General features: G+C 37.9%; 1 protein-coding gene across 1 annotated transcript in view; it reads left to right on the forward strand.

Moving 5' to 3' along the window:
* The first annotated feature begins 14,213 nt into the window (after window positions 1-14,213).
* LOC120534180 (ubiquitin-conjugating enzyme E2 N) overlaps window positions 14,214-17,412 on the forward strand; it is a 33,107-nt gene continuing 29,908 nt past the window's right edge. Inside the window, exon 1 of the mRNA XM_039761538.1 lies at window positions 14,214-14,342. Coding sequence (XP_039617472.1) covers window positions 14,313-14,342 — 30 coding nt within the window. The 5' untranslated portion in view covers window positions 14,214-14,312. The remainder of the gene's footprint in view (window positions 14,343-17,412) is intronic.

Genomic DNA, 17,412 nt, shown 5'->3' on the forward strand with positions numbered 1-17,412 from the left:
TTCTTAGTTTAAAGATAGACTGGTTATCATGCAAGTAATCCAGCTTTGAGATCTCCTCACTAACTTTGTTTTTCAAGTATGAGAACCATGAATGACAAAATCTTCTTGTTTCTGCATATACTCACAAGTTTTATTTATGAGGATCTTTGTGTTGCTTCTTTTCAACTTCAGTGTCTTTACTGATTCTGGAACATTTGCTTCTAGAATTAGTTTATTTACATGAATCTATTCTTCCTTACACTTTTGATACTTTATCATGAGCTGCCACAGAAATATAAGCATATTAAATCCAAAAGGTGATGGTTTTTTTAAATGTTTCAATTGTCTTGTTCCAAAATAACCTTTTACGATTGTGATCAAAAACAAGATTTTCACAGCACATAGTTCTGTAATTTTTCTGACATTCTCTAAGCATTGTTTTACATAACTTCTACATAGCCTGTTATGAATTTGTTAGAAGATTTACATCTGAATTCTTCCATTGCAATTGTTTTCCTTTGTGTATATGATTTCTGCATATGCAGGAATAAAGACAGAAGGTAAGCAATTCAGTTTCTATCTAAGACTTGCAATATGACCCTGAGCAAACTCTGATTTTGTAAGCCACCTTGAGTAAAGGCATCATCCAGACACACCATAGTTAAGCAAAGCTGTAGCAATGTATTGCAGTCACAATACTGTAGTCATCATATATAAAGGTATCAAAAACCTTTCTTTACCTTTTAGCCATGTTTTTATTTACTGCATTTGTATTAATGGTAAGATTTTGAATAGATTTTTCTTTATTGTAAACTTGTTTACTTTAATCTTAACTTTGAACCCCCAATTTTATTATGTCTTAGAGCAACATACTGGGATATTATGCAATTTAAAGTATACCTTTCAGAAAATACCCATTTCTGTGGTTCAAGGAAGGAAATTGGTTAGTAATTTTCAGCCATCAATGCATATACATTTGCATTTAAAACTGTTATCCACACTGTAGATTTGGAAACTGGAAAAAAAAGATGATTTGGAAAATCTAAATGTCTAATGATGGGAAGTTTTACTAAAATTGATCTGATTCGACATGATTATTATTTCCATAAATGTATGTTGCTAAAAGTAACAACCTGCTTGATAAACACTAGGATATGAGCTCAATGAGTATAAGCCTAAATTTTGCAAAAACGTAGAAAGCTTGCAACTCATAGTAAAATAACCCATTGTTTTTGTCATATTGATTATTAGATTTTAAAAAACTTGTGTTTTTTATCATAACTATTCGAATTAGCTGTCTGGTAACATTTAGTCTTTATCATTTTTGTAACAGGATATTTTATTTGACATACTGGATATTAGTGTTAAAACATGGCTTTTCTTTCTTTCCAGTCTGTATTTCCTTTGAGTTAGGATTAAACTGTGGCATTTACTATTAAATAACTTAATATAATTTCATTTGAGACACTATAACTTTCTAAAAGAACATAAAAAATTCAGCTTAAAATCACACTACATGAAACAAAACACAATTCAATCATAAGTACAATCTCCCAAAAAATTTAAATACATAACATATCCAATACGTAACACCTTATGTAAACCAAAAGCTCATTATGAGTATATTGAAACATCTCCGTAAAAGAAAATGGAGGCAAAGGCCCAGCAGGTCATTTTTACAAATTTAATTAATTCTTTCCTTATACTGAAGATGCTTTGCACTGTTCTCATGAAAGGTTTTGTTAGTTTGAAATAATATAAGGTATGATTGAGCTGTGGAAAAAGCAATAATATATAAACCTCATTCAAAGATTACTTCCAAGACAAGCCCAGGAATCCATTCCATAGTTGAGTAAAAAAAAAAAAAAATCATCCACAGCTCCATCTGGTGTGGGTGCCCTTCTGCAGTGCCTGGAGCTCGTGAAACACTGAGTAGCCTGTAAAGGGCAGGTCTTCAAGATAACATTTTGGATAACTTTCTTTCTTGTTCTTGTCCTCATCTGCGGGGTTGGGGCACTACTGCCACATATTATTCTGAAAGAGGTTTATGTGGTTCCTATTAGTTCTGCAGGACTCCATTTTGTCAGTTAGAAGATCATGCATCCTGAGTTGGGTGCCCTAAAACATTCTGAGGTAATGTCAGCTTCCTCCTCTCTTAAATATTTTATAACAAAATGTGAAAGATGGATCTATCCTGAGTTCTAAAAGAAGCACAATCTAAACAGCAGGTTTTAAATTTCACAATCCTGATTCTTTCTTTTTAGAAAATTGTTAAAAGGTATTCAATTTGTTTTTTTGTTTTTTTTTTAATTTGGCATGATGTCACTATAAAAGGGAGCTAAATACTTAATTTAAATGCAGTCATATAGATATTCAGTACACCACAATAACATACTTACACCATTCAGTATATGTTTCTAATAGTGATTACTACAAACTATTTAGGAAATGATTTGCTATGTCAAGTCAGTACTGTTTCATTTATCCAGTATTTTGTAGCAGGAATATACAGAAAGATGCCATTCTGAGATTAACATAAACGTACATTTTCTTTCATAAATAGATGGAGAGAAATGTATTTTTTGCAAAGGAAATTTAAGCTTTTTACAGAAGTTCAAAAATATTACAAAAAACAACACACAAAAATGACACAAAAGAAGAAAAAACTTGTGACTTGGCTAATGACCTACAGCTATCACAGAGTTATAAAACATGTCAAGGATGTCACTATCCACATTAAAGCATTGCAGTCTCTTAACAAAAAGAGGGTCTGCTCTACCCTTTCTTGTCTAATGCATCTGTGTTACTTGACCAGTCCAGCCTGTTATTGATATGGATCCCCAAATACTTGCAGCAGTGAATAGTGATTAGACATTGAGGATTTTTGATGCCGTCAAAATCAATAACCAATTGCTTGGTTTTGAAAATAATTGTTTTTGCACCAAGAAACAAAGTTCTCCACCTGTATCCTGTACTCTGACTCATCCCCCTTGTCAATACACCCCATTAGTAATAAATCTTCAGAGAATTTCTGTAAGTCATATGACCTAGTATTATATTGCTAGCCTAAAATGTACAGGGTGAACGGAAAAGATGACAGGTGCCCCAGTGTTGCTCACATCAAAATCAGAAACATGGTCCTTGAGTGTCACAAACTGTGGTCTGCCCGACAGATAATCCATTACTCTTGAATAGGAATGGCTGGATGATACTGGAGGCACTGGAGATGTCAAAAACGTACTATGACCAGATGGGAAGAATCCTTCTAGAACATGCAGGAAACCAAATCTTCCACCAGTCTTAATCTGATAAAATGTATTTATTTGTTTTTATATGGCTTGGTATATTTTATTTTGAATTACACCTGGAGCTTGTTTTGTTTTGTTGCGTGGAGTCTAAAAAGTTTTAGTTTGAACTAACCAAACATTCATTGACTTTTTTTTGGGGTTTTGTGATGTAAGATTTTGCATATAACTTGATAAATGTTTTGTATGTCTTTATTTGTAATCTAGGCGAGGCAATGTAATTTAGTGTTACTTTGGTGAGAAGTATTCGTGTTTGCCCCAACCAGTTTATGACTTTTCTTTGTAATTTTACGACAGGAATTGGGGGATGTGTCTTAAACCAGTTTGATGAGTATTTCTTTGCTAAAGTCTTTTCTCCCATCCCCCACACAAAGCCAGGTTAGCTTAATATATGGTATTGGGGGTGGGGGGTCAGGAGATAAGATGTTCTATTTCACCCTTTGGTCCGAGGTATTTCTGTTTGGAATTGACTTGTCTCAGAGACCTTCAAGTACCATGATATCCTATTGGCTGTAGGGAGTTGGACAGAAAACCTATAAATTTGCTGGCTCAACCACATTCTCTCTCTCTAACCAACATATGATGAAGAAGTACCTTTCTCTTGCTAACCTGTGATGATGTAGAAGTATCTTTCTCTTGTTAACAACTGATGAAGACCATCACACCATGAACTGAAGACAACACAATTAAGAGCACAGCTTCAGCCATTTTGAACAGACATGTAGCTAAAAGCTGAGCACCATTGATGCCTTAACTAGAGAAATTTTAAGTAACTACAAGTCTGTGTGCCACCTGAATTACACATCACCATTTTATCAGGTTGTATGGTTGCCAATATTCAAATGTACTTTGCATTTTGTTATTATTTATGAATATTATCAGTAATACATTATTTTGTGTGTAACTTAACTCCTGCTTGTCTTTTTACTACATCTAATTGCCTGAGGTTATAGATGTAGAAGGGAAGGTGGGGATAAGTTATATAGAATAATACCTTATAAACAATGGTAAGTCTGTGAGATTAGGCATTTTAAGGCTACATATTAATAATACAATAGGGGTAAGTAGAGTACCAAGATAAAACATGGGGGAACGAAATTTAATATTGGTGAGATTGTGCAAAATAAAAGAAATTCAGAAAACGGATTTTAATTTCCGACACGTGTTAGAAGAGCATACATTTTTTAGAAGAGGTTCTGGGTTGCTTAAGTATTGCTTAATGGGGTAGTATGAGCACATCCAGAAGAGTCAGAGAGAAGAAGAGTTAGAGGGGAAAGCGTGACCATGAAGAGTGCTAGAATGTGGATGGAGAGGAGCAGGTACAAAGAAATCTTAGGATCTAGGTATGGAAGCATATAAGAAGTGAGAGTAAAAGAATGAAGAGCACGAAAATTATATATACTCTGTGTGTTTGTGTGCATATATATGTGTGTGTATATATAATATATATATATATATATATACTAGCAAAATACCATGTTCAGCGGAGAAGTAGTGTGTTAAAGAAGTAATGAAAAAGAAAAGGAAACATCTTGAAAATAACGTAACATGATCGTCAATGTAATTGTTTTGTCACTGTTATGAGTGTTGCTGTCATATATATATATACAGTATATATACATATATATTTATATATATATATATACACACACACATTATATATACAGTATATATATATCTAATGTCTATATATATATATATATCTATATCTCTCTCTATATATACATACATACTGTACATACACACCATATATATATATATATATATATCTATCTATCTGTATATCTGTATATGTGTATATATATATATATATATACACACACACACCACACACATATATATATATATATATATATATATATATATATATATATATATATAGCAAAATACTCGCGCATAGCAGCAGCAAAGTACTGCCTTAAAAATTTTATTAAGAAGAAAATTAAACCTTTTTAAACTGAGGGAAAATATACCAATAATTATTTGTTAAGGATCTCTTTGTATACCACATTGTGAGTTCGGCCCTCCGGTTGTAATATGACCAAGCTGTGCACTGAGCTTACTCTTGAGCATGCAACATACAGTTGGCCATGTGAAAAGTAATCTTGTTTCAAATCTCACAGCTTGGATTGCTGCTGTCATAATCGGTTTGAGTTTCATGGTTTGTTTCAATTACGACAATATTTGTAGGACTTGTGTTGAAGAGACATTCGGCATCTGTCAAGCATTGTAAGTATACAACCAGTTTCATCGATAACTCACATCCATCTTTTGAGAGTTTAAACATTCATAAGCATCAAAGTATCCACTACTGAAATCGTCACCTGTGAATCTAAGATGTTTAAGAGGCATTGGCGGTGGCCCAAAGGTGTAAAATATTTGGCCATTTCGGTACACTTGAAAGCGACAACCGAACAATTCAGCGGCAGCCATCAACTCGCATGCAGATGCATAGGTGAAGGGCTTAAGCATTTCACTCTTCTAGTGCTCCTGTGTAGAATAATTATCTCCTGTACCGTCATGAGTCCACACTTTGAACCTGTCCCAGTCATTCAATACATAAGACACAATGTTCCTCAGGATATCAAGAGTGAGCCTGATATGGCCGTGCAATATGTAACAAAGAGAATGGAAAAGATAGGTGCCATCTCCGGGCATGGAAACCACTCGGTAAATTACATTTATTTGATCGATGGTGATCACCTCGATAGACATGTTAATGGGGGTACGGTTGGAATGATAAAGGAAATGGGTATCTGAACAATGTAAAGTAAGTCTAAAATACCTACACAATAACTATAATCGTAATAAATGAACAATAAAACAGCGGAGAAGCCGTGGATTAAATAAAAAGGCTGTAGTTATCAGCAGGGAGACGTGAATCCTGTGGTGAAGCAAGGAAGGGAATGAAGAGACCGGAGCGACGGACGGATTTATATAGGCAGGCAGCCAACAACATGGGAGGCATTGGGATGGGGGACCCAATGCCGCCTCACACGGTGACTGAGCTGCAGGCTATGGACATATATATATACGTAAGTAGGATTCAGTTAGCGTTGGGAACCCACATACCAAATTTCTTGAAGATGGGCCCATAAGTAATAAAGACTGTTGAAAAGTTCAAGATGGTGGCCGACAGTGGCATCATATCACTGAAATAAGTACCAAATTTCAGCCTTCTACCTACACAGGAAGTTGGAAAATTAGTGACGTTGGAAAGTTCAATATGGCGGCCGACAGTGGCGTCATACCATCGAAATAAGTACGTACATTGGTTCCGGTTAGCGCAGGGAAGCCGCCTACCAAATTTTGTGAAGATGGGGCCATAAATAAGAAAGTTCAACATGGCGTACGTTGTCGACCGTTATTGACCGTTATGACCGTTACGTGTAGAATTTCGAAATGAAACCTGCTTAACTTTTGTAAGTAAGCTGTAAGTAATAAGCCTGCCAAATTTCATCCTTCTACCTACACGGGAAGTTGGAGAATTAGTGATGAGTCAGTGAGTGAGTCAGTCAGTCAGTGAGTGAGTGAGGGTTTTGCCTTTTATTAGTATAGATATATTATATATGTATATATACAGGTGCTGGTCATAAAATTAGAAAATCATGACAAAGCTGATTTATTTTAGTAAGTCCATTCAAAAAGTGAAACTTAGATTCATTCATTACACACAGACTGATATATTTCAAATGTTTATTTCTTTTAATTTTGATGATTATAACTGACAACTAATGAAAGACCCAAATTCAGTATCTCGGAAAATTAGAATATTGTGAAAAAGTTCAATATTTAAGACACCTGGTGCCACACTCTAATCAGCTAATTAACTCAAAACACCTGCAAAAGCCTTTAAATGGTCTCACAATCATGGGGAAGACTGCTGACTTGACAGTTGTCCAAAAGACGACCATTGACACCTTGCACAAGGAGGGCAAGACACAAAAGATCATTGCTAAAGAGGCTGGCTGTTCACAGAGCTCTGTGTCCAAGCACATTAATAGAGAGGCGAAGGGAAGGACAAGATGTGGTAGAAAAAAGTGTACAAGCAATAGGGATAACCGCACCCTGGAGAGGATTGTGAAACAAAACCCATTTAAAACTGTGGGGGAGATTCACAAAGAGTGGACTGCAGCTGGAGTCAGTGCTTCAAGAACCACCACGCACAGATGTATGCAAGACATGGGTTTCAGCTGTTGCATTCCTTGTGTCAAGCCACTCTTGAACAAGAGACAGCGTCAGAAGCGTCTTGCCTGGGCTAAAGACAAAAAGGACTGGACTGCTGCTGAGTGGTCCAAAGTTATGTTCTCTGATGAAAGTAAACTTTGCATTTCCTTTGGAAATCAAGGTCCCAGAGTCTGGAGGAAGAGAGGAGAGGCACAGAATCCACATTGCTTGAGGTCCAGTGTAAAGTTTCCACAGTCAGTGATGGTTTGGGGTGCCATGTCATCTGCTGGTGTTGGTCCATTATGTTTTCTGAGGTCCAAGGTCAACGCAGCTGTCTACCACGAAGTTTTAGAGCACTTCATGCTTCCTGCTGCTGATGAACTTTATGGAGATGCAGATTTCATTTTCCAACAGGACCTGGCACCTGCACACAGTGCCAAAGCTACCAGTACCTGGTTTAAGGACCATGGTATCCCTGTTCTTGATTGGCCAGCAAACTCGCCAATCTATCTGTGGGGTATTTTAAAGAGGAAGATGCAATACGCCAGACCCAACAATTCAGAAGAGCTGAAGGCCACTATCAGAGCAACATGGGCTCTCATAACACCTGAGCAGTGCCACAGACTGGTCGACTCCATGCCACACAGCATTGCTGCAGTAATCCAGGCCAAAGGAGCCCCAACTAAATATTGAGTGCTGTAAATGCTCATACTTTTCATGTTCATACCTTTCAGTTGGCCAATATTTCTAAAAATCCTTTTTTTGCATTGGTCTTAATTGATATTCTAATTTTCCGAGATACTGAATTTGGGACTTTCATTAGTTGTCAGTTATAATCATCAAAATTAAAAGAAATAAACATTTGAAATACATCAGTCTGTGTGTAATGAATGAATCTAATATACAAGTTTCACTTTTTGAATGGAATTACTGAAATAAATCAACTTTGTCATGATATTCTAATTTTATGAGCAGCACCTGTGTATATATATACTGTATAGTGATTTTTTTTATGACCATGGCAACCCCCACCCCAAACTGCACTGTGCACTAAAATGGGCAGGAATTGGTTGTCTGCTGCTAATGTAACTAGAAATTCAACAGCTCATCACGCAACGCATCTGTCTTCTTTGGTTGAAGTTGGGAACATTTAAAACTGGCCGCGGACCTGGCCATGTGCTCACTTTCCATCTTCTCTCTTGTGCAGGAAGGCTATCTGTTTTTTTTAATCTGAAGGAAGCAAATGTGGGACAATGTCATCACTGTTTGTATGCCACATATGTGTAAGTGATAGCTACCATTTGAATAAGTGCTTTGAAAATGTTCCTGTCTTCACAACAATAAAGCTGATTTTTTTGGAAACCTGGACTCGCCCCCTTCTCTCTTGTGGAAGTCTGTGACCCACACATCAACCTATGTGTAATGTTTTAGAGGTGTGCTTTGCGGCCACAAAAAGCACACTACAGGAGAGTTAATCATTGTTTCAGCCTTAAAGCATTTCAATGAAAAATGTCACCTGTGTGCCACCACATTCCAGTTATAAACTGTCTGATTCTCATTAGCTGCCACAATATAATGAGACTGCCTGAATTAAACTATGCTGCTCGCCATAGCACAAAGCAAGTCTACTGGCCTGGAAATTCACAAGATCTCAAATTGAATTCCCACAGCTCTCTTAAAATGTCTTTTAGTTGCTTGTATTTCTGCTGTATAAATTTGCTTCAGTCTAATATAGTGCACAGCTGGATTTATGCTTACGTAAAACATGTCCCTGTAGTCTGCAGGGGTGCCAAAATTAATGAAGACATTATTCTTTTTTTTCAAAGAAGTATTCCTGCTTTTAGACTGAATGATCAAGTCCTCTTTAACCTCTTCACCATTATTCTGGAGATCGCTCCTCCAGAGCTAGTCGCACACACTGTCATCCCTGGGTTTACTTTCCTCTGGTGAGCACCAGCTAGACAGAAGTCAGTCAAATGGTAAACCGACACCACTTGAATGTGTGTAGTATCACAGAGCTGTTGTTCACTTTATCTTCAGGGCATAACATACAGTAGATGCATTAGATTCACAGGATCACTTATCTTAAGTGATTGCACATTAGATGCAGATTGACCCCAAAAGATGGGCACAGGGAACTGATCCACCGTCACATACTGAAACCAAAATACACAGTGCATATGTGGTCTGAGGTCAGTAATGACAAGCTGCTGGCTTTCTGTACACCCATCATATAGCAAGGTGTAATTTAAAGCCTGAATCTGAAATGTGCTAGCCAAAAAAAACAACTTGAAATGTCACATGAAGCATAGACCATGAGTAAAAACACTTTACATCTGAGTTTGCATTTCATAGACAAATAGTAGTGAGACATCCTTTTGAAACTGTTCTTTGACACACTAATACAGATATTCACTAGGGTTCACATTCCTGAGTAGAATGTTGCTGTTGAGGAATCATATTTTGGAAAGGATGTTTGATAATGAAGCAATACATGTTTTGTACAATAACTTAATTGGCAGTATCTCTACTGGACAATTGGTAAGGTTTATTGGTTGATTTAGAAAAATGTGTTGAGTCCGCCAACTGGTGAAAAACTAAACCTGATAGTGAGTTTCATTTTTTCTGTTTAAGTTGCTAAATTTACTTTTATTGTATTTTTTTTACTTTTTATGTTTTTCTTAATTTTACCTTTGCAGCTAAAAATACCTGAAATTGTGAAAATAATGAGGGGCCCAGATAATTCTTTTAAATATGTTTCACTACTCCCTCATTCATTCTCTCTCAAAATTGATAATTGAAGGAACAGACGCAGTTTATTCTTAACATTTGACGTGGAATACTGACTCTGCTTTGGGTTCACATGCTGTTGTTGTGTTGTGCTCTCATGGCTAGCAAACAATTTTAAACTTTGACATTGCATGCTCTTTCTCTTATAATTGAGTATTCATCAGTCTGTGGTATTGTTTGGGAATAAGTATACAGCACAAGGGCACAAAATTATTCACCACAAGTGACGAGCATTGAACAAAACACAAGCTAGTTATAATTCCTAGACTACAGTACCTTGCAGCTAATATCGGCTAGATAGGAATGCACCAAACAAGAGAGTCTCCAAACACTTATTAAACACATTGAGGTAGTTTGAATGTCAAATGAAGGTGGGCAGCTCATTTCACCTGCTTTGAGCACATGAAGAGTCTGGATTGATGTTTGATGCCATGCAAATGTGGCACCACCAGATGCTGTTGATCTGCAGACCTGAGTACTCAAGAAGGAGCATCAGACCTCACAAGTGTCTCCATATATACAGGTGCTGATGCATAGGCAAGCATTAAGGATTTAGACTTAATATGTGCCACTGCAGGAAGCCAATGTACTGATCTGAAAAGAGAAGGGACATGTGTCCATCTCGGCTTATTGAACACCAGATATGCCACTGTATTTTGAATCATCTGCTGTGGCTTGAGAATGCTTGCTAGTATTGCTGCCAGCGGGGAGTTGCAATAGTCCAGACATGACAACACCAAAACCTGGACCAGGAGCTGTGCTGCATACTCTCTCAGATATGGTCTGATCTTGTGGATGTTTGTGACAGTGTGGGTCGGCTTCACGCAACTGGGTCACTTGAATCCGCTACTGCCGATAACATACCCAAGGATGAAATGACAGATGAGAACACAACACATAAACATAGCAAGGAGTGGGTGAAGTAGCGCCAGTGCTTTTACTAAAAATCCAAAACCAAATCAGTGTCTAAAACAGTGCAGTGCTCAAAAGTCCATAAATAATCCTATAAAAATTAAGGGTCTCTGTGAATGTTAAAATCCAATAAATATCCTTAAAAACAAGGTTAAAAACACAGGCAGTAAACAGTCCTTTACCACTCCAAACCCTGGTGCCTTTGTTATAAAACTAACATCTCTCCATCTTACCCTAATCAACCTCCACAGCATGAAGATAGCACACAACTTTTCTTCCCAGCCAGTGTCCCTGCTGTCAATACCATGGTGTTCCACAGGGATCGCCAAGCCATCCTCTCACAACACTGCCAATACCTGGCTCCTCCTGGTGAGTTCATACCCTGAGCATAATGGCAACTCCTACTACATGGTTGCTCTACAGGAGTGACCCCTCAGCTTGCTCCTAAGCGTCAGCCACATGCTCCTTCCTGGGAGTCCATTCCTGTCATTCTGCTTCCTTTCTCCCAGCACCGGCTCGATCACTCACTCCTGCCAGCCTTCTCTGCCCATTAACCTCCATCATTTCTCTTTCCTGTTCTTTGTTTGATTTGTGCTGGCTCTCCCTTATAGGCCTCCATGGGCACAGAGCCTGAATTGTGCATCACAGAAAGCCGATGAAGCAATTGAGACAGACCACATCCTCACGTGCAGGTGCATCTCTCCCTAATTACCTCACCAATCTCCTTCACCTGTGCATGCATGCACACCCACCGATATTGAGCTGGACATTCAATTATTTATTTATTTAAAAATGGGCCACTAATTTCCCAGCCACAAACCCACTATTCCACAATATTGTATAGTGTGAATCTCCAAGACCATGAGACCATAGCAACATAGTCCCTGAAGGATAGCTTGACATCAGTCACCACTCTAAGGTTGCAGACTTGGCAGGTGTTAGCAATAATGATCCAAGCTGAGCAGAGATGGGGTGTTGAACAGACGGAAGAGTTGGAATAACAAGAAGGTACAAGTTTGCCAAGTTGTACTGGAGATGGTGTTTCGTTATCCAGGTTGCAATTTCAGTAAGATAGACAGAGATTCTGATACCTGTGGTCCTCTTGAAGGAATAAAAGGTACAGCTGCATATCAATGATAAAGCACTAATTTGAGAAACCATGGCACTGAATGATAGGGCCTAGTGAATTGATATATAGAGAGAACAGCGCTTAGCACTGATAACCTGGAGTACCACCATGCTTGCTTGGCGCACCATTGACATCTCTCCATGCTAGGACATATGGTAAGATCTGCCCAAAGGGTAGGACTCAAACCACCTTAGGGTTGATCCAATATGCCAAGTTCAAAGAGGGTGGCAATAAAGATCTGGTGGTTGACTGTCTCAAAGGCAGAGGAGCTCCAGCACTATGAGCATAGATGACTTGTGGGCAGCTCTAGCTTGCCTTAAAGTTTTGACAGCTGTTAGTAGCACTATCTTGGAGCAATGGCCCTTCTTGCAGCCTGACTGATTAGTTAGTTGTGGCTATCTACAGTATACACCTATTGCCTACTCTCGTACTACTTGCTGTTCTTGTGTAGTGGCTATTCAAGTCTAGGTAACCTCTGGCACCACATACTAGTCTTGTCTTTCTAAGCATTACTTATCATTGCTTTGAAATCTCTTTAGTGTCTTCTGACTCACTTGTACGAGAAATGCCCCAAATAAGATATAGTGTTCTACTCACCTTAGTGTCTAGTTATGGAAGAAGCTTTTTGGGTTCCCCCACAATTTTTAGCCATCTTGACCTGAAAAAGTCAAATTTTGAGGCGATTTGTGGAACATATTTTGTACAGGAAATCACACACTTATAATAAAGAGTAAACCAATGGGTGTCCCCAGCAAAAATGATCAGATGATCTTGAAGTTATACATGCCAAAACAAGTGCTGGGATACGAGAGATGAAAGTTATTCAATGGTACCCCTTTTCGCAAAACTTTGGAAAAAACTCTGAGAGCCACTAAAAGAAGGTTAAAAATAGCAAATTTCAAACCTAAGCATGTGAGGTACTGCTTTAGACTATTTCAAAGTCAGAGATTATTAATATCATGTTTTTTCATCCTTTACTAGGGATCTTGCTCTCTATAATCTCTATCAGAGAGTAAAAATGGCAAATCTCTATTACAATAGAGAATAGTAGACTTTGATCAGTCAGTCAGTCAGTCATTATCCAACCTGGTGGTTCACAGGGGTCTGCTGGAGCCAATCCCAGCCAACACAGGGCGCAAGGCAGGAACAAATACCTGGGCATGGTGCCAGCCCACCACAGGGCAATGGCACACACACACAAACAAACTAAGCACACACTAGGGACAATACACCTAACCTGCATGTCTTTGGACTGTGGGAAGAAACCCATGCAGACATGGAGAGAACCCGGGAAGCAAACCTACGCCTCCTTACTGCGAGGCAGCAGTGGTACCACTGCACCACCATGCCGCCCATGTAGACTTTAATATTTACTGTAAATTGATGCACACAGTTTAATATTTTAAATATTTGACACAACTATTCTTGTTTATTATGTACCTGTACCTCATGAAGTAAATTATTACATTTCTTAAAAATCCAGGGGTCTCCTCTCATAAATCAGCCACTGATTTTGTGCTGTACATATAAACATGATCGTATTCGAAATTAAAAGAAGTGCAATATATGTAACAAATGCGCTATTTAATTCCTTCAAAAAATAAAAAAACGTGCAGAAAACATTTATTTTGTAAAATTCTGCGTGCTAAAACGTTTAAGTTTATAGGAACCTTTTGCTATTAATGTATCCAGCACATCATTGGCCGACTTAGTTTCCTTCATTTATCGAATGTATGGCACAAAGACTGCTAACATGAATAACAGCAGAGTGAGAACGACGCCTGCTTGGTTCTTCTGCTAATCTGTGTTCGCATGGGAGCGGTTCTTGAACAAGCAAGGCGGAGAGTCACGCCGCTCTACAGTACACTTTCTGGAACAAACAGGAAGACTTCGTTTCCCATCATTCCATAGTGCGGGATGTAGCAGCCAACTACCGGAAAGTATCTGCGGCTGCGTCGTCGCACAGCGTATGCGAGCGAGTAAAGAAGTCGAGTGGGAGAGGCAAACCATAAAAACCGCATTCAAACAAAATGGCAGGATTGCCCCGCAGGATTATTAAGGTAATGTTCCGAATCTCTTTTATTGTGTTTAGGGTTGCCCAAATCCCGTAGGATAAATGGAAGGAGGAGGCGAGGAGAGGGAAAGCCGAAGAGGGCGAAGCCTGCAGCTAGATACTCTCGGGCGGCTTTTTCATACAAATAAGTGACTCTCTTTTTTTTCGTCAACTTCCGCTTATTAAGGGCTCTTCAAACCCCCCCAATGAGGATGGGTTAAAAATGCCTCATGCCCGGGTTAAAATGGCGGTGAAGTTAGGTCCTCGTCCTCTCCGGCTAATCGTTACAGTCTCCCGGGGGTGGGGGAATGGGGGTGATGTGAATTAGAACCCCCTACAGCCACCAACCCCACGACGACACACACCCACCCACATGGCGCAAGTGATGTAGCACGGTGATCTAAAATGTCATTTCATCTAGACTGCGCTAAACATGGTGAAACTACAGTGAGCAGATATCCAGAAGGGTGGATGGTTGAGGTCTGATAGTTTGAAAATCGTGCTGTTGCGAGCATATTCATTTTGCCCTAAATACTAGGCTTATCGAGCAGTCCGGCAACACCGTTCAATAAAATTCACGTGTGCAGTTGTATACATATGGGCGTTATTATTACAACGCAAAAGTCCTGTAAAGAGCTGAACGTTCCGCAAGTTACTGTGAGCCAGGCCGGCAGGCAGGCTTCTGCAGGTAGGTTTCAGATTGAAGGCCTCAGAATGGGCGGGCTTTCGTTCTTAGTCCATTGAAATGAATGAGATGTCAGACGCTGGCACAAGCGAGGGGGCACTGAGGAGCGAGTGAAGCCTAGTTGAGCTAGATCTTTCCATACGCTAAAATATATGGGATATTTATATCGTCTGTGAGTGCTTGTCTTATTTTGAAATTCGGTTATTTTTATTTAATCGACTAACCAATCTTTTGTCAAAATGCTGGTAAATGTTTAAAAAAGAGATTCTGCTAACGTCATATTGGAGAGAAAGTTTTGAGCATTGTCTGTTATCCATAATCCAGCATTTATTTCATGAAACGTTTGAGTTGATATTCAAAATCCTAATAAAAACATTCTACTAAAGAAGAGGAAAAATAAAATGTACACTCAATTTTCTCTCTATTTCATACAAAATGTTCCTGAGCCCAAACCATAATCAGGCCTTCTAGGATGGCCAGTTGAGCTGGAAGACTCCTTTCCTGGGGTGACAAGTAGTCTTTTCTTCAAAAAATAAAATTAACACTGTTCTACTTTAGCCCATGGTCAGATAGTGTACAAAAAGACAGACCATCATGGTTGCTGTTTGTTATCAGCAAGGGCCACCCAACTTCGTATAACCATAATCACTCAAAATGAAAACTGCAGTCTAAGGTTTTCATGTGGCTGTCGGGAGGGATCAAGGGAAACAAGCTGGAATTATTCTGTATAGTTTAGAATTAAGAAACATCATGGTTGGCAGGCAAGGAACTCCGTATTCTACAAGTTTTGAAGCAAGTTAACTATAGTCTAGGGAAGTGATGTCATGATACCAGAATTTTTGTATTTGATATCAATCCCAGTGACATTTCACTATTCTTGATACCTATTTTAATACCACAACAAAAACAGAACTCAAATTTATTTTTTATTAAAAGTACCTCCATTATTCAGATGAATAATATAGTGCCTTTTCTGTAATAGAATGTAAAAGACATATATACTAAGAGTGACAGCAGCTTTAAAGTATCAGTTTTTCCATAGTTATAGATAGATAGAAACTGTATCAATTCTGATGGAAATTGCAGAGTTACAACAGTAGACAAAAACATACACAACTATACATATAACAAGATTTACAATAATCTTAAATATGCTAACAAGGTACAAATACACTTACACAATTATGTACAAGTAAATGAACAAATGTCAGTCACTGTTGCAGATATTGCATATGGAGTCAGTGTTAAGATTCCAGCCTGACCAGCTCAGGATCATTCAGTGTATAGACATGTCATTTAACTAATATTGTGTTGGCATTCATAAATATTGAAATACAAATTTGTAATAGTCATATTGAAAATTTGTGTGATTTTTTTTTTCAGTATAGGATTTTTAAAGAATAATTTCATCAAGGATGACCTGTGTTATCCACATGCGCACGTAACTAAATTTGTTCTGACATGTCTCTAGTAACTGAGAAAGACTGCTTAAAATCATTATAAAAAATAATTCATGCATGTTTATCTGTTCTGTTGCATTTGTGAATTCAAAGATAAATTAGGATATTTTTTTTAAATGAACAAATTAAAGCAGGTTTGTTAGCTAATCATTCTGTTAGGTTTATAACATTTGCTGTTTTAATTTTTAAATTTGCATTACTAGGTGGTAAAAAAAAACATACTAAAGAGTAGTATTTAAATGGACAAGTCAGATTGATTCAAGTTTCAAATGTCACAAGTTTCTTGTGCTTTCTCCCCATCCTTTTTTTTTTACATTTGCCCCATCTTCCTGTGTGAAATCAAGCTTGTCAGTTTAACGTTAATCCATTATTTCTGTACTTTAAATAAACAGCCTTTGTTGTGTGATTTTTTTCAAGGTGTCTTGCATGAGTGATTAGATGTTTTATTTTAGTATTAACTAGTAGAGCTACTCATTTTATTCCAGGGTAGAAAAGCCAAATAGCTACATCATTTGAAACCTGCCCTGATTTTTACTTGCTACAACTGTCCTGCAGATGTTGAAGTGGGTTTGTGTGGTGGTCCTCTGCAACCCTGTACTGTACTCTGCAGACAGAAAATAGATGGATTCATGCAGGATGGGCATCCGTTAATGTGCTCACTTTAAACAGTGAATTAATGTAGAAACTTCATTCCTTTCTCAGGACTGTGTAGACAATGTATTAATATACATTAATATCACCAACGTTTCATTTTCTCTTGGATATTTGTGACATTGCAAGTTAAATTACAACTTGCATCTGGTCAATCATTGCTCTCTCAAAGAAAAACACAAGTTGTTTTTTGAGCTAACTTCATAATAAAAAATAAGTGACAATAACAAAAGCCAGTGTGTGTTTGAATAATAAACACAACTGCCTCCTATCACGTGCTG

Source organism: Polypterus senegalus, chromosome 8, assembly GCF_016835505.1.
Source record: "Polypterus senegalus isolate Bchr_013 chromosome 8, ASM1683550v1, whole genome shotgun sequence".
Taxonomy (NCBI): Eukaryota; Metazoa; Chordata; class Cladistia; order Polypteriformes; family Polypteridae; genus Polypterus; species Polypterus senegalus.